Here is a 23,005-nt window from a genome sequence, read left to right as displayed (position 1 = left end):
CAGTACTTTCAGTTAGATGAAGAGTGATTTATTACCGCACACGTAGAAGTGTTTGCTGATTGGCTTCTACCCCTTTCAGCCCAAAATTAATTACATATTTTGTTTAAAAAGTAGGTATTTTTTTAAATGATGGAATGCATCAAGTGTTCCAGATTGGCAGGTGACATCTTGTCATTGCACCATCAAGCAGAAAAATATTTTTGCAAGTGGGTATAAACTTAAGGTAACAGTTGACCTAGGTGTGTCCACAACAAGAGTATCTGGATTATAAAAGAGGGGCTTGCCTCTTCTCCAACAATAAATGGAGTTTCGTCTCTAGCTAAAACTCTGCCAACCTCCAGATAAGATTTTCTAACTGCTGTAATGGTATAACAATTGTAATAGTATTGCTAGAAATTGTCAGTCAAGGCCCTGGATCCAATGTTGGATTAAACCTTATACTCCAAAATTTTAAAAACCCTGCAGCCCGTTGGACAAATCATTTGTTTCACATTTGGTTTTTTTGCTTGTTTTAGTTCACATAACTGTAAGAATATTTATTGAGAAAATCAGCATTTCCGCCTTCTGCTGTTCTTAGTCTTTCAAGGAATGCACACATACTTAATTTTTAATCAAAAGACTAGCCTATGCACATGTACTATGTATTCAGGAACACTAGTGCATGCTTATAATCAGTTATCAGCAGCAAAATTCTGTCCTCTGCAATCTATAGCTGAGCACACTTTCTCATAGCAATAGTTGTGTTTTTTGGGTGTTGTTGTTTCACTTGTCTCAGGATCTGTGACCGTGATGGGGCTATCTCTTGCAAACACCTCAGTAGACTCTCTCCAAATGCAGTCTGCATTCACCTTGAAGGTATAATTGTGACACTTTGGCCTAATCACTTGTGTTGCATTACTGAAAATTTGACGGCTGTTTGAAGTAGCAATTTTAATTTTCAGTGCGGCATCTACACGATCCACTACAGTGTAAGTGCCTATGCTTCCGTCATCAAAGCCAACAATAATATTCAAATGCCTCTGTGAAAGAGAAAGAAAGGTTGGAGCTTTGTAAAGGGAACAAGCACCAATGCTTTTACCATCAGCAAGTCTCATTACTGTTAAGCTAGAGATGGCACCATTGTCGTCATCATCCTCGTTACGAAAACAGATGTACACAAGATAGCGGCCATCACGGGACAACCTCTGCCTCCAGATAATGCCGGGAGCATGAACTACTCGAAGTTTTCCACTGTGTAAATCAAGCACATTGATGTTCTCATCACCCCGGGAGAGAATTCCTAGCTTCCCATTCGGGGATATTTCAAAGTCGTCTAAATCTTTTAAGAAATTATTAGGCAGTTGTACACGCCTGCAGATTACTTCCTCTGTAAGACTCCAGATGTTCACTGTTTCGGTGGATGTTATAAAAACTACAATATCTGGGCAGTCTGGGATTGGTTTAATATTAACAATGGTTGCACTGTCATCACAACAAAACTTCTTGGTTATACTTCCTGTCCAGAGACTTACAGCCAACACTTTATTCTTTGTCATTCCAACTACAAATGTATTAGCAGTAGTTATAAATGCATTCTGTAAGGCAACTAAAATATTGCAAACTCTGTGACCCGTGGCCAGTCGCCACACCCTGGAGGCATTTTGTTCACAAAGCGAGACAACAAACTGATCGTTGTGTGTAATCATCAGCTCAGATATTCTTTGTCCATTAATGCGGAAGATATTTTCACCAGTAATTGTGTGCCATACATATTGACTACATTTGTCATCTGATGTAATCATTATTTCTCCAGAAGAGGTCAGCACACAGTTTTCAACAATACCTTCATGCTTGAACACAGCTTCAATGAATCCAGTGCCGAAGTTCCACTTATGTACAGATTCAGAACCATCCAATGTATAAATTAATTCACCTCTAGTTGGCAACACCAGTCTATGAATGGGCTTGCCAGATTTGTCAATATTGGACATAGCAGTTATGATATCTATATCCCAAATAGAAAGGACACCACTGGTGGATAAGGATAGCAGCATGTTGTGGTGATTAGACTTAATTAGCCTCACTATGGTTCCTGAGATTTCCTGTAAGCTTGCCATACACTGTCCTGTATCTCTCCTCCAAACAAAAATAGCTGAGGTATTTTCCATAGAAGCAATTATACAGTTGCCATTTTTGGATAACACAGCAGATATAAAGCGTTCATTGTGTTTTGCTCTAAACTTTTCAGCCACTTTCCACATGCCAGTGTCGAGAAGTTCTATACTAAGGGCCTTACAAATTAAAATTGCACTTTGGTCTTCAGCAAGTTCAATGCTGACCACTTCGCTGCCTTCTCTCCTGCAATCAAAGTCTTCTGTCAATTGGGGATTTGTGATTTCCTCAGTGTTCCACACTGAAAGGCCACCTTCGTTGTCCACCATCACCATTTCTTGAACAGTGTCCAGAACAAGAAGAAATTTCACAAATCCACCTGAAAATTCAGAGGTCACTGTGGACAGTTTCTCTCCACTTCCCAAATGAAATATAGTGGTGGTGTTTAGATACTGTCCGCAGAATGCATAGACTCCATCTAGAGAACACTGTACACAAGTCACTTCATACCAGCAGTGGAAGTGATAAAGAGGCCACCCATAAAGTAGATCTATTACAGTAACATCTTTGCTGGCTTCCAGCCAAGCAAGTGCATGATTAATGGACAGTGTAAATCCATTTATTAAATTTGAGCCTCCCCCAATTCCACAATGTTTCGATCCCTTAATTTCTACTTCAGACAAAAGACAGGAATTTAGGTTATCATAAATCAAAAGTGTGTTCTTTGTCGTAGCCACTACGAGATATTTTTCATCACTAGTAAGTTTAATCCCTAAGATAACAGATGGAGCTGTTGTAATTTGCCTTAGTAGCTGGCGTGTCTCTACATCCCAAGTACTGATGGAACCATTTTCAAGAGCAGCAATGACTGTATTTGGATTAATGGTGGGCAGGATCTCAGTGACCTGCATGCAACTGGATGACAAGGGTAGCCGCTCAGGGCTGTAAGTCACATCCATGGAGGAGTGCAAGGGAACAATGGAGCAGTATTTGGGTCCATCTTTGTCACATTCTAGAAGAAGATGCCTCAGTTTAGGCAATGAGCTAACAACTGGAAGGAGCCTCTGTTGCAATTCAGCAGATAGCGAACCTGGATATTTTGTTACTTTGAACTTTATACTACGGAGGGTGCTTGCCAGAAATTTCAGCTCCTTTTCTTGTGAATAGTTATAAGCCAGTTCTATGTCAGAAAGTGCTTTGTCAAACTGTCCTATTTTAATCATTGTGTACAGCCAGCTGAAGTTCATGATGACACCATACAGGAGATCATCTGTTCTTCCACATCTTGTCAAGTGATGCAAAAGTTCTGTCATTTTTCTGTGATTGACAAAAAAGATGTCAGGTTCTAATGGATTACACTGGAACACCCATGGTTGATCAGGGGCTTGCCTGTCAAAGGAGGCAAGATCCATACAGTGCTTTTCATCATTCATGCTTCTACTCTCACTGTCAAGGCACCCATTCAAATATTGATCTTCACTATAAAAAGATTTCCTCCTTCCACCTGACCAAACACCAAGGAAATACTCTGCCATGATAGTATGCATTTCTTTTACACCTTCCTCACTGTGGAGATACAGTTTCTGGGCAATAAGATGCAGGTGCCTATTTGCCCACACTAGAAGAGTTACATTTTTCACTTGTCGCTCCATCAAATATCCCTTTAAGCCCTCCTTAAGTCTTGCAATGTATATGTACGGTACCCTCAGTGGATTACATTGCCTGGCATTCTGGTTCAGCTCAGACATAACAGTATTGTCAAGAGCTAAAATATCTTCCAATTCCATTTCACTCAAGCCAGATTTGGACATTGTGATGTAGCCCAGCGCTCTCGACAACAGCTTTATCCCACACTTGTTTTCTAATGACCAGAATAACTGTTCTATGCTTTCATGAACAGTGACACAAAGGGAAGACGCATCAACATCTTTGTGGGATCTCCAGTTCCTAACCTCTCTGAAGGTTAAGTTCACAAACATAGGCAGTGTGCACTTTGAAAAAGCTTCATTGACATAAATTTGTTGACCTGATGTTACTTTCCTTTTAACACGGAGCAGCTGATGTTTCAGTACTTGGCTGCACATCTTTCTGTCCTTTGAAATTAACTCAATGTATTTGTCCTCGTCATGAATAAGGCACCTCAGTTTTTGCAGGATCCCATGTTTGTTCGGCAGTGTTGACATGATTATTCGTACTGAACGGGGAAGATTAACGGGGAGCCACCATAGTTTCCTTGCATCATCATTATCTGGAAGCTGCTCTAGGGCATCAAATATTATAACCAGTGGTCTGTGAAATGAAGACTCATTCAACAGATTTATAAACAAGTCCCGAAGATCATGAATCTTTTTAGGGTAACTTTGTACTAGGCAACGGTAATTAATTGCTAATTGTTCACAAACACTTTGAAGCAGATTCTTAAGATCTGTACTCATTTCTGTGGATCCCAAAAATCTTACAACTACCACAGGGTCAGATTCTGGTCCCATCTCCTCCTGCAGCCAAGTATAAGCCTATAATGTAGAAGCATAATTGAGTTAATGTCTAAGGTAACAAAGCCAAAGGAAGCACAATAACAGAGCACATAAATGTTTGACAAACAATATTAACTTGTTTGAAAACCAAATTTATTTTTGAAGTGTTTCTATTTGAGTTGAAATATTAACAGGGGGATTATAGGATGTGTTAATATTATATGTCAAGAATATTAGATTCTATGTCATCTTTAACTCAAGCAATGCTGCCAGAACACTTAGCAATACAGCAGTGTAGCTAAGATTGTCAGTGGGGACCATGTCACAGCAGCATGAAATGTGCTTCTCACACTTTACTATCATCATCAGTGACTGGAAGGGCATGCACAAACTAAACAACTCATGAAATAGACACAAATTAATGAATGTCTGGACTAATTCTTCAAGAGAATATGAAACAAATTAGCATGTCTTGGAAACATGTTTTACTTCTAGGAAGGATATATGATAATAAAATTGTGTCAAATCCTTATGACAGCTGGGAACAAGAAGGAAAGGACTCATGATGTTACAGTGGTGTATTTGTAAAGCTGTTTATATCACAAATAAATTCATTCTTACCAGTTGTCTAGGAATTAGATGAAATATTCACCTTTCCTTAAAAAGCTCTGCTAGCAATTATGTTTTTGCTGGAAATACAATATGCAGAGGTGGCAACTAAGAGGCATGCTGCCTCTTTCCTGAATAAATATTTAGTAATGTGCAGAAGACTGGATTTACTGCTGTATCAAAGACTAATGTTAGATCTGTTGATACCATAACAAGGAAAATGGGAATTAATTTGGTCTACATTTATTTTCTCTGTTAAGATAAGCATATTATAAAATATAATTGGTGTTTATATTTTACCTTCTTTGCCACTTCAGCTAATAAGAGGGTTTTTCCAGTGCATGGTCCTCCATATATGATAAGAGGGTTAATATGTCCTGTTTTGCTGTGCAGAATATATTTATGAACTATGTTTAGTGCCTCACACCTGTACTCATAGAAAGAGGAGTACGTTTTACATAAGGATGAGTGTTGAAGGACTTCATCATAAAGCAAGTCTGTCTCAGTGTCAAAATTCTGTTGTACTGTGGCCTGAATTATATCAATCATGTCTTCGTAGAACTGTTTACCAAGTCCTTCAATGTAGTGGTTCTCCACTTCTTGTGAATAACCAAGTTTCATGTCACAGTGAGTAACAGAAGTGTATACTCGGAGATTAGATGCTGCGACAATAGTAGGAATAAATTCATCCCGGAGTTTGATCAGTTTCTCATGAGCTTCTGGATCCCGCAGAACCTTTCCACCCACATGAATTACATCCATGTACTTTCCCATCTCTGGAACTTTAACAAAACGTTCAATGTTCGCAATTTTCCGAATGTAACAGACACATTTTTTCAGAAATGCTGGCGTTTGTTTGCCCAAGGCAAAATCAAACTCATCTTCAACAGCTGGAGGGAGCGAAAAAAAAAAGAATAAAGGAAAATTAACTTATTTCAAAATGGAGGGGAAATTTTCAGTTCCCTTTAGATGAACGAGCAAAATATATAAAACTTATTAGGTGAAGTTTTATTTAGTAGTAGCTATAATACAGGGCTTAGGCCCAAGCATGTATATATTTATTTTTCTTCTCTTTTATATGGTGTGTGAGAGAAATGACAATCAAAAATATACTTTGGAAATTGTGGAAATATTGCTAGGCTATGTTATGAATGCACAGATATAGACTAGTTTGTGTACAGTATTCTAAACTTTACCAGAAGAAAGATATCTCTTTGCTTGGCTGTGTTTCATTTTTCCTTTTTCATGCAGCAACTTCACAGCAGTCTTAAAAATCTTCTTAATCTCTTCTGCTATGTCCTTCCATTTGTTTTCTTTCACAGAATTTGAAGATGATTCCATCTTTTAAAAATATTCATAGTTAAACAGTAGCTGTAACATCAGTTTCTACAACTTCAGGAAGCAATGGATTAATATTTAAGGTAATGATATATATAATAAAGGAGAATACAGTATATAAAATAATGCATACATTAAAAAAACTTCCTATATATTCACTCTTAACCTTTTATATTGGATAAATCATAATTTTATAAGTTACTCTGTTCTGAATATAAAACATAAGACTTCCTGAACTAACATAGTGGGGAAAACGAAAATGTCTGTAACATTATTGTGGGAGAAATGAGAATATCTAATAAAATATGAAGAGAAAGTAGGATTTAAGGTCAGGACTGGAGTATTATTATTTGGGAATAATATCTGTAGATTAACTTTCATCCTGGGATCTCAGATCTGAAAATTAGGTGCAAGGCATCTCAGCCCCCTCCAAATTAAGTGCCACCTTTTTATTTGATGGTATTTCCATTCTTCTTTTGCAGAATGTGGATTGTAATCTGACTTTATATTCTGTCTGTTACTTCTGTTTTCTTTACTGGCTGTAACGCTGCAGTAATATTGACTTGTGAAACTTCTTTTGGTTACCCTTGTGAAATGAAAAATCTGTAAGGTATTAGAAAATAAAATACAAAAAGCCCTTTCTATATATCTTTAAAAGTCTATTTTGGGGTTGGGTGTAGATGTTATGTAAATTGTATTTTCCCCCCCGATAATAAATATTTTAGAGACTCTGTTGCATTATACTTTCTTCAACTCTTTAAAGTCCTTACTGCTCAAACATTCTTAGGCAACAAAAGAAGTATTGCATTTTGTAACAGTAAATGCATGCTGTATAGTAGTTTCATTTCCTTTTCAGTGTAAATACAGTCAATACACACTAAAATAAAGTGACATTTTGGTATTGCTTTGGGATATAGCTCTCCACTAAAGAGTTTATTTTCCTCTTGGGGGGCCAAATTTTGCTCTTAGATATAAAACAGCACTTGCCATGTGAGGGTAGAACTTTGTCCTGTACCATACATAGGTATGAGCAAAGTTATGTGGGCATATGGAAGTGGAGACTAGATGGGACTGTTCAGAAATATTTTACCAAGAAACTTCTTTTGCGTCAACTTTATAGTAATATGAACCCCCAGTTCAGGGTAGTCCTGGAGTGTGTGCTCAGTTTGGATCATTTACTTAGCTTTAAGCATGTGCTTAAGTGTTTTGCTGACTTGGGGGCATGGGGAGACATATGCATTAGCCATGTAAGCCCTATCCTGGACTTTTGATGAGGGCCCAAAGAAAGGGCTGGGACAGAGAGAATCTTTCCCACTTCAGCAAGGCGGATGGATAGAGACGCCTATGAAGACATTCCTCAGTTGCTACAGAAGGCTCATGAACTATGTTTGCAGCCCATTATCACTGCCCTACAAAAGTGACAGTGATAGTCAGTGGACCATTCTTAGACCCAGTAGCCTTGGCCCATCACTCCCTGTGGTGTCCCAAATTTCATTCTTTATGATCCACCAGACTGTTCCATCACAGAGCAACCTCTGCAGTGTACAAAGAGCTCATAGGTTGTGGAGGTTCATTATGACCCCTAAATTGTTTTCAAATGATGTTGGTGAATTCCATCTACTGTGGCCAACTGATGTATGTTTGTTTTATTAAGGACATAACTTACCGTGTTATGATTGTTCTTCGGCATTTCAGATTTTGGTCTGAGGTAATAGGCTGGTGGCACTGCATTTTCATCTCTGCAATACCACTCTTCCAAAATCCTTGTCTCTAGCTTTGCCTCCACAGCAGCATCAAGGATCATTTCAAATTCTGATGATTCAACTTCTCCAGGTATTCGGATGGTCCCATATTTTTCTCCTAAGAGGCCCTGTGTATTTGCAATAAAATATGAATTTACTTTCCCTTTCCAGTGATGCTATAACCTCAATCAGGTCATGGCTAGATACCTTCATAAGAATCAATACAACATTAATAGTTCTATCACCTTGAAGTTACTGGGAAAATAAACATAGTTAATGCTTTGTAGGATTGGTTTTTTACTACTCTCTATAGCTAATATCAGTGTTCATTTATATCATTTTTCCAACTTTCACGTATTTAATTTTTCATAATTCTGGGCAGTTGTAGAGGTAACAGATAATTATTTAATGAAACAGACATTAAGAGTTAAAAAGTTAAAGCTTTATAATCATTAAATCATGATCTGTCAACAATATATCGAAACATACAAAGTAGATATCCTTAAATCAAGCTCTGAGTTCTTCAGGAGTGTTTTTCTTTGCATCTCTGTACATTTCTATCATCATCTATGGAAATAATTTTTCACCAGTTTGGCTGCATCTACATCAGCATGTTATTTTGAAAGATTTTTCAAAAGAAGGGGGCTCTTTCAAAAGACCCCATGGAGCGTCCTCACACAAAAAGTGTTCTTTTGAAAGTAAATTGAAAGAATGCTGGGCTCCTTTAGAAATCGCTTTTCCTTTCCCGTTTCAGGAAGTGTCCCCTTTCGAAAGCATCTTTTGAAAGAAAATGTGTGGAGGCTTCACAGGCCCTTTTTTTCAAAAGAGCATTCTTCATGGGGCCTGATTTTTTGATTCTGGCCTGTTCTTTCAAATGGGTGGGGGGGCTGTGTGGATGCTCTCATTCAAAAGAGCAGATCACTCTTTTGATCTGCGTTTTAGTGTGTGGACGCACTCTTTTGAAAGAAGTTCTTTCGGAAGAGATCTTCTGGAAGGGCATCTTTTGAAAGATCTCTGTAGTGCAGACATAGCCTTTGTGTGTATTCAGTGAAATCAACTGTTATGAATGTTTACTGATAAAAATCAAATACTTACAAGCCTAAATATAGCAGATGCTGAAATCTTATCAGGAGGTGTGTTTTTAACTGCAGTTTGGTTTTAAGGGCTTGGATATTTAAATGATATGATGTTGACCTAATATCTTCCATAACAGTAAATGCTAGCAGAGAAATTTAAGTGTCAGGGACACTAATATACTGCAAATGAAAACATATACAGGTTGGACCTCTGTATTCTGAAGCTCTCTGGTCTGGCAACATCAGTGGTCCGGCATGATTTTAGTCAGTCAGATGTTCACTTATCATGGATGTGGCCAAGTTTCCTGTGGTCCCATAAAATTTTTGTTTAGAGCCATCAGTTCCGGCTCTCTGTGTTCTGTACTGTTCTTTAGCTGTAATTTTTGCCAAATATCTTCTAAAAGCCCAGTAAGCAGAAGGAGTGTTGGTAATGCTGCCAGATAATATTGACCTCCCAATGTATGGCAAATTCTCTGGTTCAGCACCAGTCATGTCCCAAGGGTGCCAGACTATAGAGGTTCAACCTGTACTCAAAATATATTTTATTAGGGAAATAACTGTATATTAATATGATATGACGGCACAGACCATAGGCCTGTGAAAATCCTGTGCAGCAGTAAGAATGAAACCTCCTCGATTTGGACAAGGTAGAAAAGAAGCATCAGGTTTTCCAGAATAATCGGTTACTAGTCCTATTGCTCTTTGAGTACTCCAGGTGTTCCAAATAGTGAACAGCTGCACTCTAAGCAGTATTAATCTCTTCCTTTTACAGCCAGCTCTGTGCCACTATAGTGATAAGGCCAGGGATGGATATGCCAGCTTTATGACCAGACTCCAGCAATAGCAATGTGGCGTAAAGCCACTCATGGCCATGTAGAATCTGGCTCAGGGTCTTTCTTACGTAAAAAAATATGTTGTTAAAGCAGAACAATCTAAAGATTTCAAACAGTTTGAGTGAGTCATTTATAAAATCCTCATTATAGACATGTATTTTTAATGTAACTTTCTTCCCATTTTTATGAGCCTAATTGTCCTTACTTTCCATGAAGTCTGTGTATCTAGATTACAGCTTCCTTAACTTCTGTGCCTTCCTCTCATTTTCTACCATAGAACAGGCATTTTCATTTTGATGAAAAGTCACATGGCATCTTCAGCCTGATCCTAATATTATTAAAATGTGACTATATGGTTTGCAGCAAAAATTACCAAGATTACAGCTTTAGGAACATAAGCTGCTTCACTGCCTTCAGACTCTCATTAGCAGAAAGTCCTGAACACATTTATCCAAATAGCCACTTGGTAAATGAATGCATGTAAACACAGGAAAGAGAGAAACTGGTCAAAACTAACCTAAATAGTCCGGTGCCACCATTTTTTGTATTAACAGAAGACTTGTTTAAAATATCAGTGCTGAGACTTCAGGAGTTAAATTATATTTCAGAAGTTAAGATTGGGTTATAATAACTCTTGGATAATAAATTCCTGGAGGTAACCCATCACTAGTATTCCACAGAATGAGCATTGGAGGATAATCATATAGGAGATAAAGCTATTTTCTGCAGCCTCCAAATAGAGGTTTTAAGATCTGCAGCTAGCTGACATTAATTGTGGACACTGTGGTTTATTAATAAATATTAATATTAATATTTTATTATTTTTATATGAAATTAATTTATTACACAAATATCTTAAAATGCTTTCCATCTTAGCCAAAACTGTCTGAATTCTTATGTGAAAGAGTTTTTGCTTTGGACAAATTAATGTATTTGTCCCAGCAGTTCTGTACTCGGTTATGCAGTCTGCTTTTACTCTGAACTTCAGATGACTCTAATGTGTTATCAATGAGCTTTAGCTGAACATCGGCATATTAGTAATAACAAATTGTTTGTCCTTTAACCTGCAACCCTTAGAGAAGTGTGCCCACATGTCCAGAAAGGAAGTGCTTCTAACTGAGATAGTGCAGGTGTTTTCTGTGACTATTCAAGAAAAGAATGTATCAAAAGATGGTTTAAACTAACCAGGATTTAGTCTAGTAGATGATTTCTTTCACAATGATTTCATTACAGATATTTATTCAATTAATAAAATAATGGCTGAATAGATGAATTGATAGTTTATCAGTCGAGTGAACTAGATACCATGAAAAAAGTCCCTGGCCAATAGGTTATTTTCCTTGTCTCTTTTCTGTGAAAACACACAGTATATTAGTAAATGCATATTGAAGTTATAAATGCAAAATTACATAACTTATCAAGGATGCTCAATTGACAAGATGGATGAGGAACACTGTATAGCAGGTGTTTTCTATCACCGATGTAGCAGCAGAACATTAATGCATGGATTAAGAGCATTAGGCACTAACTGTGGTCAAAGTGGTCCCAATAGTAATAAATTAGAAATATGACTGGGTTTTTGATTCAAAATAAGATTAAGCATGAGAGGATTTTTCTTTGTTGTGACCAGTACTTAAGGGGTCAGTATTAGGGCATTAATCAGAAGTGATCTTCCTTCTAATTTTTTTCCATCCATGTATAGAATAAATTTTATGTGCACCAAGACACGCACAGATGTGCACTACCAGTAGAGAGACATGGTGCTGGCTGTGGGCACTGTGGACGCTCTGGTAATCAGCTGGGCGGCATTTGAATCACTCCTGGGTGGCTATCTAAGTGCTGACATGGGAACATTGCTCAGAAGTGATTGGAAGTATAGCTGCCGTCACTTCTCCAGTTACCAAGAGCTGATATGCTTGTTTACTTTGTTTTCTCACAGTGCTGTATTAAGGATTGATTAACTGTCATACTTAAACAAGCCTTCAGGGGAGTTATTTGACATCATGTCTTATTAGCTCTAAACACAACAGTGTGAAATCCAGGCCCACTGAAGTCAGTGGGAGTTTTCTCATTGACTCCAGGGAGGCCAGGGTTTTACCCTGTATACTATGTTTGATTTATCGTCTTTCAGTGACTAGTTTATGTAAAGATTTTGAGGTAAGTACAAAGAAGTTAAAGAGAGGGAGCAAATGAATAGGAAGGAAACCATGTCATTCTCTCTAATTGAATTTGATATGGCTTTTCATTTAAGGGATCTTTATACAGACACTTCCCTAGAACTACATATGTAATTGTGGTCTGGGACTCCGGCGTGCCCACTGGCAGAGGGCACAGGGGATGCACAGGCTTTCCAGGGACACCTGGATTGGATAGCTGTATAGTATTTCACTAGAAGGGGCATAGGAGGTCTTTACCTCTATGGACAAATACATAAGAATTGGTTTTTATATGAAATATTACTTTCTTTAGGTCTTGGAGATCAGAAAGATCACCAGGAGGTGACGTACCTTAGAAATGTTCCTTTCAGGCAAGTGATAAGGGACACCTATTTCATCTCCATCTTCACCCATTTGTGTGTTGTATGCCTCCCGCTGTGTGCCTAGTTTCACACTGACAAGTATCAGAGAGGAAGCCGAGATAGTCTGTATCTTCAAAAACAATGAGAAGTCCTGTGGCACCTTATAGACTAACAGATATTTTGGAGCATAAGCTTTTGTGGGCAAAGACCCGCTCTTGCAGTGGACTGTTCTCAGTCATGTGTCACTAGATCATCATTCTGATTAGTGGAGCAAAGCACAAATAGAATACTGATATGGATGTAGACAGTTTATGGATGACTCTTATCAGTGTCTTTTTAATAAAGTTGAGGCATATCCATATTTAATTGAAAAAATTTTAATTACTTTTAACCAAATGCTAATATAGTAGAGGAGACGCCCTTTTATTGCTGCCTGTTTATACTCGGTGGATGGCACTGTCAATACATGACTCAAAGACACTTGAAAAAAATAGCCACAGGAGAGAAGGAATAGTAGTTGCCCACCCAAATGTATGTACCAAAGAGCATCCCCCCACATCTGCTATTAGGATAGTGACCATTGGTAAAATGAGCATACAAGAGCAGAAAGTTTGTGCCAAGCTTTAAAGAAGACTTTCCCCACCTCCTGCAGTGACTGAATAACTGAGATGCTTCAAGCTAGTCTGAAAACAGAATATGCATTCTGTCCAGCAAGAAGTGCAGTGTCCCATGAAAGTGGCAGCAGGCATGGAGTGGAAGGAAAGGGAAGTGTAATTCACAGCACACTGCATGATGAAGGTCTATAGCCCAAGACACTAGGGCTGGCTTTGTTGATATTCTGTATTTAAGATAGCCTGGAGCTGACAGCTATAGAGCAACAACTGTGAACAACATGCTGTGGGAAGAGACTGTGTGAACAGAGATGACTGAGAGTGCATGGGAAGTTGCTTAAGGTTAAAACCCATATGCGTAACCCATTTCCATCAGAAGGTTTCCCCAAGGTCTTTTCAAGGGGCAGATGGAGGAACAGCAGCCAGCTGCAGTGCATATACAGCCAGTCTCCTACTCTTCTGCTCACTGGAGCTCAAAACATTGTTAAGAGGGAGGTCAGGCAGTTGTCTCAAAAGAGACTCTATTCTGGAATTCTGGGTTCCTTTGGGGTCCGGATGTACAGAAAACAATGCCAGAACTGGATTATGCTTTGGTGGCACCACTCTAAAATACAGGAAGGGGGAAGACTCCTGCTGTATATATAACAACATTGCCAATTAGTGGTGGAATTGTAGTACTGCAGTCCCAGAGAAGACATTATTTCTTCATCTGCACTGCTGTTTGTCCTCTCTTTGCATTCTCTGTATTAGAAAATAGGTACTCTTTTTTGTTATATAAAACCTATACTAATGGTGTTGTATTCCTCTGGCTTCCTGCTGCATTCATCATTTTTTTTTTCAAATCAAACTAAGAAAGGGGTGGAGAGACACTGGTAAGGCCCAAGGAGTGAACTGGCCAAATACAGGGAGAACAAGAAATCCATAAAATGGGTATTCATTTTCTAGGTGTGTCATTTCAGGACAGGGCATTGTAAGACCCTGAGATCTTATCCAAATTCCCACCAAGGTGTCAACAGGAGATTACCTATGGTGAGGTGTCAATACCTGGCTGTAAGTGTCTACTTGGGAAAAAAATCTAGATGAAGAGCATTGTTTGATAAAGACCATGTTCTCTAATCAAGCCAAACTAAGCTGATGCTACAGTCCACAGTTATCAGACAAAAATATGGTGACTGTGTGAATCATTGAAAACTATTTTGTCAATTTTCTGAAGGATGACATAAATAACTGACGTGTTTTCATAAACACGTCAGATCCCCATATAAGAACCAGACACTACTGTGTGTACTGGCATAAAAAGTGTGGTGTTCGCATGATGCAGTAAGTCGTGCAAAAACTAGTTTTGTTGACTAATCTAAGTCCCTGTTCTCCAGCGTGACATCCTGATTGTGATTCACTGTTGCAGTTAGCACAAATAGCATCTCTACTAAAGTGAGGCCAAGGACTACACCAGGTAGTCAGTAGCCTGGAAACTTGCATTTTGCTTGTTTGCATGTTGCTTAAAGTTAGCCAATGATGTCTCCCATATTCAATTTAAGCAACAAAATAAAAAGCATGTAAAAAATACCCCCACTTTATTCTCTCAAAAAATCCAGCCTATTAATCTTCTACCCTACCAGAATATAACACTGAAAAATAAATCAGATCATAAGCTGGTATAAACATACATACCTTTATGCCACCTGAAGATCTGGTTATGTAAATACAATCTAGGGAAACCCCATCCATATATGTACACACTTACAAAAATAAATCGGTATACTTTGAAAAAGATTCATCTTTGATGCCTACTCATATTAAATTGAACCCCCCTCCCCAAAAAAAAAAGAAGTGGGGGAATATTGTCATTGATCACTCCTGGGAAAAATGACTGTATTTTACAGTAATGACCCAAACAATAAATTTTACCATATCAATACTATATTGTTTTGTGTGACTGACAGCCATAAAAGCTAAGTATTTTAAAGGGACATAGGAATTCCTAAGAATATTTGTCCAACATTATATACCCAGAGACAGCTTGATATGCCAACCTATGAATTAAATCTCCCCCACAATAACATTAACTTTTAACAGCAAAACAACAAATTACAGAATTGTTAAATTGGAGGTGATGGAAATGCTTGATGCTGCCAGGGCGACAAACGTATAAAAGACTGAGCAACCAATCGTATCTAGCTGGGGTTTGCATAATTAACATAAGCTGTAATATAATGCCAAGAACAAGCTCAGCAGTATCACTGTTAGCTTTGTGATGCCTGGGGCCAAAGCTATTATTAAAGGAAGATTAAACAATTATTGTTTAAATGCAGCTGGAAGATGTTTTTCTTCTCTTTCTGCATGGTGTCTAAACATACTCACATTACAGCCACGTACTTAGTCACAACAGAAGGAACAAAACTGAAGTGATTTGTGTTTGCTCTTGAGTCCTGACAAGTCACAGTGCTGTAATTATTTCAGACACTTCAACACCAGAAAGCTAGCAGGCATTTACACTAGCAGCACTTACGAACACAGAACCACTGTGTCATTTAGGTTAACTTGCAGTCCCCTGAGATCCTTCATGATAAAGTTTTCTAAGAGCTGTTAGGTCTCAGGAAGTTGTACCAGTTCCCAATTAGCTTCATTCATCTAATTTTTAAAGAAATGATACGGTAAGGCCCACAAACCAAACCAGTTTAACAGGCTAGGTTTCTTGCGATCTGGTCAGGTACTGTTTATTGTGGGGATTGTAATTCCTTGCTTCATTACTGCTAAAAAGAGAAAATGGCAGATTCAGTGAATACCCAATATTGTAAATGTTGGAACTGGAGCTAAAACTGGTGTTCTTTTGTTGGACCATGTAGCTAAGTACTAGGGCTGGCTCTAAGTCTTTGAACTCTGAATCTGGCACTGAAAATGGACACAGCTCATTTCTGTTTCATTGGTTGACTGTGTCTCTTTTCACAGAAATCCCGTGGTTGCCAGCTCTCTTTTCTATTAACTTATGGAGAATGTTAATTGGGATGTGAGTCTAAGAACTGACATCAGGAGGAATCAAATATAATTGGTTCAGTTTTACAATATTCCTGTTACCTGAAGTCAAATAATACTTTCAACAACCACCTTGTCACCTAGCCATTTTGCTCTAAGAAAAAAATGCTTTGATTGCACTAATGTTTGTCATGGTGCTTACCTATTTATCAACAGACAACCTAACAAAGAGTACAGTTAAAACATGTTGTTGGTATGTTTTTGTATGGGTGGTGAGGCAGGTAACCTCAACACTAGTGCAAAAATGGTTATTAATACAATTATTGTAATTTATGATAATTTTGGTAATTATACACCTGTCTTTACCTTTGTTGATGTTTAGAAGATTTTTATGATTACGCTTGTAGTGCTTGGAAAATAACAGCTCTTATGCTTACATCTTTAGTTGTTTTACTGAATGAAATATTCAAACCCAATTAAAAAAAACTCCTAGGAAATCTTTGCTTTCTCCCCGTTAGTGAGGGATTTCAAGAAGAAGACCCGCGTCCTTGGCTATACAGGTAATAGTACTTTCAGATCCGATTGCAAATGCTGGACTGCAGTTTTTCAATGATAATTGTGTTGCAGTAGTCTGTGTAGTTTATTTTATGTGATGTTGGAATTATCTGAGTATTAGTTTATTTTGAATTTTGTAGGGAGGGTTTGATAGGAGCTTTTGTTTGTGAACTGTAAGGGAAGCTACTGTAGGCTAATACTGGGAACCGTTTGTTTGAAAGCAAACATTTAACAGCAGTTAAAAAAAAAAGAAAAAAAAGCAGTCCTGTAGCACCTTAAGATTAACAATATTATTTATTAGGTGATGAGCTTTCGTGGGACAGACCCATTTCTACCTGCCTGCCTCTCTGAGACTAACAGCAGTAACTTCTCAAAGAGCCAGACACCTTCCCTGCTTAGCAGGGATATGAAAGACAGGAGCCTCTCATCATCCCTTTCCTCCTCTTTTCTTGCCCCAGAAGTGAGAAAAGCAATATTCTATGGCGACATTGAAGTAATTATGAAGATATGAGCAGTGTGTTTGGTTATCTTTAGTACACTAAAACAGGATTTTGTGATTTTTTAAATACAAAAGTTGGGTGTCTCTTACTAGGGGAGAACTCTCCCACCTGGGAAGATTCACTCTTAAACTGTCATCTCTGTTAGCTTTCCACAAAATAGCATGCAGACGAGGGTGGTGAAGCATTGGAATGGTCTACCCAGGGAAGTAGTGGAGTCTCCATCCCTGGAGGTGTTTAAGCCTCACCTTGACAAGCCCTGGCTGGGCTGATTTGATGGTTTTGGTCCTGCCTAGGGCAGGGGGCTGGACTTGATGGCTTTTTTCAGTCTCTTCCAGCTCTATTGTTCTATGATTCTATGATGAGATAACTGAAGTAAGCAGTGTGTGTTTGTTCTTTATTCTCTTTCTATTAACAATAGCAGTCATAGTTAATTATTGCAATTTACTTTGTTGATCTGTAATTGTAGTGGTCTCAGGCATGGTAAGAATTCCTGGTGACTTGAGTTATGTGAGTCAGGTCCCTGAATTGACAGTAAACAAAACAATTAAGATTTGGTTTACCATTTCTTGTTTCTCTGCGCTATAAAATTTAATAACTTGGGGATAAAATTAACTGGTGAACAACTTGAAACACCACTTTCTACTTCATGTTTGAGTATTCACAACCCATATTTATATTTGCAAAACTGCCTCTAGGTTGCATGTTCAGGTTAGTTATGAGAATGCTCAATCTGACTCTTACCCATGCACTTACACCATTCGGATGCACAAATTTGTTTTTTATATATGTTAATAGGTACACTGACAAATCAGGCATTGTTTCTTAAAATCTGAACCACAAATAGTCAGGATCTCAATCTTAAAAGGAATTTTATAATCTCATTTATTTAAACTTCCGTTCAAAAAACACACCTCTTTATTAAGAGAGCAGATGTCATTGGTGCTCCGCTATATAATAACTTTAAATTAATTGTTTAGAAATTATGCTTATGCTTCATGTTATCCTTCAGATATTGGAAAAATCATCTGGAAGAAAAATAAAATGAATCTGACAGACTTGTTTGTTTCTCCAAAATAAATGACACATTTGTGGTTTTCTCATAATTAACCACAACAAACAGAAGAGAACATCTTACTTTTTATATACTCCTCAAGGGAAGAATGGCTGTTCCTTTACATCCTAGCTGCGTCTACAATAGGTAATTCTTTTGAAAGAGCAGGCCCCAGTTCGAAGTAGCGTGCGATGCATCTACACATACTGTGTACTCTTTTGAACATGAAATTGATAGGAGGCGCCACAGGAATCGAAACTGCTCTTCCAAACAGAAAATAGGAAGAGGCCGCCCTTTCAATGCCTTTTTACAAAAAAGGACGTGTGTAGACACTCTGCGTCCTGCGTTTTTGAAAGAGTGGGGTCCGCCATGGAGGCAATTGGCTGTTAGGCAGGGACGTGCTGCCAGCCCATGCAGGGCGCTATGGTCTGTGCATGCAGCAACTCTTAAAGCCGCACGGACCCAGAAATCCCACTGCAGGAAGCTGTGTGTGTGCAGGCAGCTGTCCTTGCATGTGCTGCCCCTGCATGCCTTGGTGATGTTCTGAGGAGCTGCCAGACAGCCCTGGCCAGCACCCGAGCAGATCAGGAATCCCAGGATCTCCCCTCCGAGCACATCCAGGGCTTGCAGGGCTCCAGCCAGGGGAGGGAAAAAGCATACTCCCTCCTGGATGGAGCATGAGTTCTGGAACCTGCTGGGGCTTTGGCAGGAGGAGGAGGTGCTCCAGGTGATGGGGATGACATGGCAGACCATGACTGCCTTCGCACAACTGGCCAAGGGCCTGAGTACCTGGGGGTCACCCTGCCCGCACTCCTGACCAAGTCAGGAATGAGGTCGAGGAGCTATGGCCGGGTTACGCCTGGGCTTGGGACTTGGCCAGCTGGTTAGAGGCTGCCCCCCCCCACCTTTGTGCTCCTACTACCGGGAGCTCAGGACCATCCTGGGCCCCTGGGACACCTCTTCCCCACCTGCCCTCCTGTAGGCCTCAGCTGAGGAGCCCCAGCCGGGAGAGGAGCCAGGACCCTCGGCCAGCCCTGTACCACCAGGGCTGGAGACTGAGCTGGGCACAGCAGCAGACTGGCTCAGCAAGGAGGGGGACCTGGTCATAGATCTCCCCTCCCGCACCTCCAGCTGGGCATTGGCCAGAAGAGCATTCTTCAACCTCAGTGGTGGACCCTCAGGTACATACCTGAAAGGGCACGCATGCTGGATCGGGGGGGCCCCCACACCCCCAGCAGACCCCGGAGTGCCAGGGCCCAGCCAGACCACAGCACTGGGATGGCCGCATGGCTGCCAGTGCCAGTCAACACCCGCTCCCGCAGACACTGCTGCCCCCTGCCCCCAGGGGAGTGGCGAGGGGAAGCGGACCGCAGAAAGGGGCTGCCCACAGGGCCACCGCACCTATGGACAGGGGATGGGGACCCCCTGCTGACGGGGAGCGTGGGCTATGGGGCAGGGATCAGTATTCATCACCTGTTTGTCTCTTCCCCGTTTCTGCAGCTGTACCATCCGAGGGTCGGGAGAGCCTTGCCCTGTCAGTGGTCCTGGACAGGCCCCTGGAGATGAGGGACAGCGACCGTCCAGAACCACCCCCAGCACCAGGGCTGGCCTGGTCATGGCGGAGCCAAAGGCAGCTGGTGGAGGACCCAATCTTGCTGCCTCCAGCTGGGGCCAGGTGAAGCTGGCAAAGCACCGGCTCCATTTTGAGGAGGGGAAGGCTGCCTGGCGCTGGGCTGCCTAGGGGGAGTTCCTCGCAATGTACTGGGAGTTGCTGCCCTCTCCCACCAACCCCCCTGCTGCCCCACCTGCCAGCCCCCCAGGAGAGGGCTCTGCTGGCCCAGAACACTGGATGTTCTGTTATGCTGACCCCGTAATATTAGCCATGCCCTGTTTGTAGTTCACAACATACCTGTTTATTTTTCCAAAACCCCTGCATGCTGTGTGCTCAGTGGGGGGTGGGGGGGAGGGGTATGTGAGAGATGGGGGGCAGGGTGCAGGGGTGGGGTGCACAGGGTGGGGGGAATGTGCAGGAGGCCCGCTTCAGATGGCCAGGGAGGTGCTCACTGGGGCCCCTGCTTGAAGTACCAGTGCAGGGCCTCCTGGACACAGATCCCAACCTGGTGAGCCTGGCACCAGGGGTGGCAGCTGGCTGGGGGGTAGCCCATGCCAGCCTTAGGCGCCCACCCCACACAAAGGCCCTCCCCCTTACTCTCCACAATGTTGTGGAGCATGCAGCAGGCTCCCACCACCTGCAGAACATTCAGGATGCCCACCTCCAGGCGGGCCAGGAAACAGTGCCACTGCCCCTTCAAGTGGCTGAAGGCGCACTCAACCACCCGGCGGACATGGGTGAGCTGGCTGTTGAAGCATGCCTGGCTGGGAGTGGGATGGCCTGTAGGGCTGCATGAGTCAGGACTGGCGTGGATATGCTGCATAGGCAACAAGACAGAGGGGCACAGTGGTGTCCCCCCAGCAGGCTCTCCCTCTGGGGGATGTAGGTCCCTGCCTCTTCAGCCAGCGGCACAGGCCCAAATTCTGGAACACCCACTCATTGTAGGTGTAGCCAGGCCAGCCCACATACATGTCCTGGAACCAGTCCCGGCTGTCTACCATGGCCTGCAGACTACCGAATGGTTGTCTTTCCTGTTTATGAGCTGTCCTCCACTGTGCTCCAGGGCATGGATGAATATGTGAGGCTTGTCGAGGGCCCTGAAGCAATTTCAGAACCCCAGTGCGGCGAAGCCCACAATGGCTGCATCCAGGTCCTTGCTGCACGACCACCCTCTGGAGGAGCATGGCATTGAGGGTGTGTACCACCTGTGGAGAAGCGGGGGAAATAGGCACTCATGAGGGTGTGCACGGTGTGCCTGGCCCCCCGTGCTCCTCCCTGGGGGTGCATGCTCAGGCCTCCATCATGACAGCCCCAACTGTGGCCTCGCCCACACCAAATTGGTGCCCCACAGAGTGGCTAGCTTCCAGACAACTATCGTGACCCTCTTCTCCATGGGCAGGGTATGCTGCATCTGGGTGTCCTGGTGTCTCAGGGCCGGGGACAGCCACTGCCACAGCTCCAGGAAGGTCTGCTGCCGCATCTGGAATTTCCAGAGCCAATGGTCATCATCCCGCTCCCCCATGACCAGTTGCTCCCACCGCTCAGAGCTGGTGGGGTAGCTCTAGAGCTGGTGGAGCACCTGGGGGGGCAGAATACCCATGGTCTGGGGCATCCCCTTCTGCCCCGGTGCGGGGGGCGAACTCCCTTGCCCGGAGCTGCAGGGCAGCCACCAGTGCTCCAGCCAGAAGGGTTTCCAGCTGCTGCTGGTCCATGATCTTTCCTGCAGGCAGTATGTCTTTGGGGCTTGTGGCAGCTCTCCAAGCCTCGTGCTGTGCAGGCTGAGGGTGTTGGGCAGGGGACCTTTAAAGGAGCAGCTTGCTGCTGCCCTGGAATGGCTTGGTGGCTCTGCAACCCTGTCTGTGGCGTTTCCTGCCCTGTTCTTTCGAAAGAGGGCGTGGGCGTGTGTGGACGCTCTCTTCTGACAGCCTGGCTGGCCCCTTTCGATGTGGCACGTGACCATTTCGATGGTACTCATCGATGGCACCAGCCCAGGCCTGTGTATAGATGCTCCCCTTCAAAAAGGTGTCTTTCAGCCACTCTCTTTTGAGAGAGCACTCTAGCGTAGACGTAGCGCCTCGGAATAGAACTGCTAATACCTTAGACATCAGCAAATGCTTTGAATAAAAACACTTATTTAAATTGGTTTTTAATGCACTAATGATCACAGTAAATTCAAATAATTTAAATTTTGCTTTACCTGAGGAGCTCAGTAAAGTGTCCATTTGTCATCAATTTGTTAGGGTCAGTCACACTGACATTAGCTGAATCCATGTTGCAAATTATTGTACCAAACCAGTTCATCCAAACCAAACAGTGGGAAGGCAAAGTGAAAGTTGTACAAGTGGTGGCTGAGAGATGTTATGAATATGGTTTGCTTTGTTTTCGCTGTGTAGGTAGCGGCGGTGATGGGAAGAGCTATACAGACTGCTCTGCTGCACACTGGCCTCCTGATGGACCAAGTAATAGTGTACTCTCTGAGCAGACCCTTTTAAGTGGTTTTACTGACTAAAGGCAGCAATCAAAAGTAAATAGAGAAAAAGCAATTTGCTGCTCAAAACCTGCAAAAATGCGACCTGTGGATAATTTATATGCCATCATGTCTCCAGAGCAATGCAACAGAGTGATAATTTTTTTGCTGCCCCAACGAAGAGGCAGTGTGGCCTATTGGACACTGGGCCTGGACTCAGGTACAGGAGACCTGCGTTCCTTTCCTAGCTGAGCCACTAGTCTGACATGTGACATTGGATAAAATCATTATGCATGTTTGTGCCCCAGCATTGCCATTTGCAAAATGATCCTTCATACAGTACTTGGATATCATGTGATTATCCACACGTGATTTTGTACAGCAAACTGCATAGGGTTTAACTCAGAAACATGCACAATTGCTTCTTGCCTTATCGCTGGAGTGCCTCCAGTGAGTACCTGGTTTAGACCACACGTGCCTTTGTATTTCAAAAATATAAGATCAGTGGAGTTATAAGACAGGCTTGGGGGCTGTTGCATGAACGATGAAAGCTGG

General features: G+C 41.6%; 1 protein-coding gene across 1 annotated transcript in view; it reads right to left on the bottom strand.

Annotated features, from left to right (window-relative positions):
* Positions 1 to 344: 344 nt before the first annotated feature.
* Positions 345 to 23,005, bottom strand: part of NWD2 (NACHT and WD repeat domain containing 2) — a 106,400-nt gene continuing 83,739 nt past the window's right edge. Inside the window, exons 4-7 of the mRNA XM_074991781.1 lie at positions 8,179 to 8,382; positions 6,371 to 6,515; positions 5,475 to 6,064; positions 345 to 4,604 (exon numbers count right to left, since the gene is read on the bottom strand). Of these exons, the coding sequence (XP_074847882.1) occupies positions 672 to 4,604; positions 5,475 to 6,064; positions 6,371 to 6,515; positions 8,179 to 8,382 (4,872 nt within the window). The 3' untranslated portion in view covers positions 345 to 671. The remainder of the gene's footprint in view (positions 4,605 to 5,474; positions 6,065 to 6,370; positions 6,516 to 8,178; positions 8,383 to 23,005) is intronic.

This window comes from Carettochelys insculpta, chromosome 4 (genome assembly GCF_033958435.1).
Source record: "Carettochelys insculpta isolate YL-2023 chromosome 4, ASM3395843v1, whole genome shotgun sequence".
In the NCBI taxonomy this organism is placed as follows: Eukaryota; Metazoa; Chordata; order Testudines; family Carettochelyidae; genus Carettochelys; species Carettochelys insculpta.
Note: the sequence above shows the minus strand (reverse complement) of the source record. Positions and strands in the feature narration are given on the sequence as shown.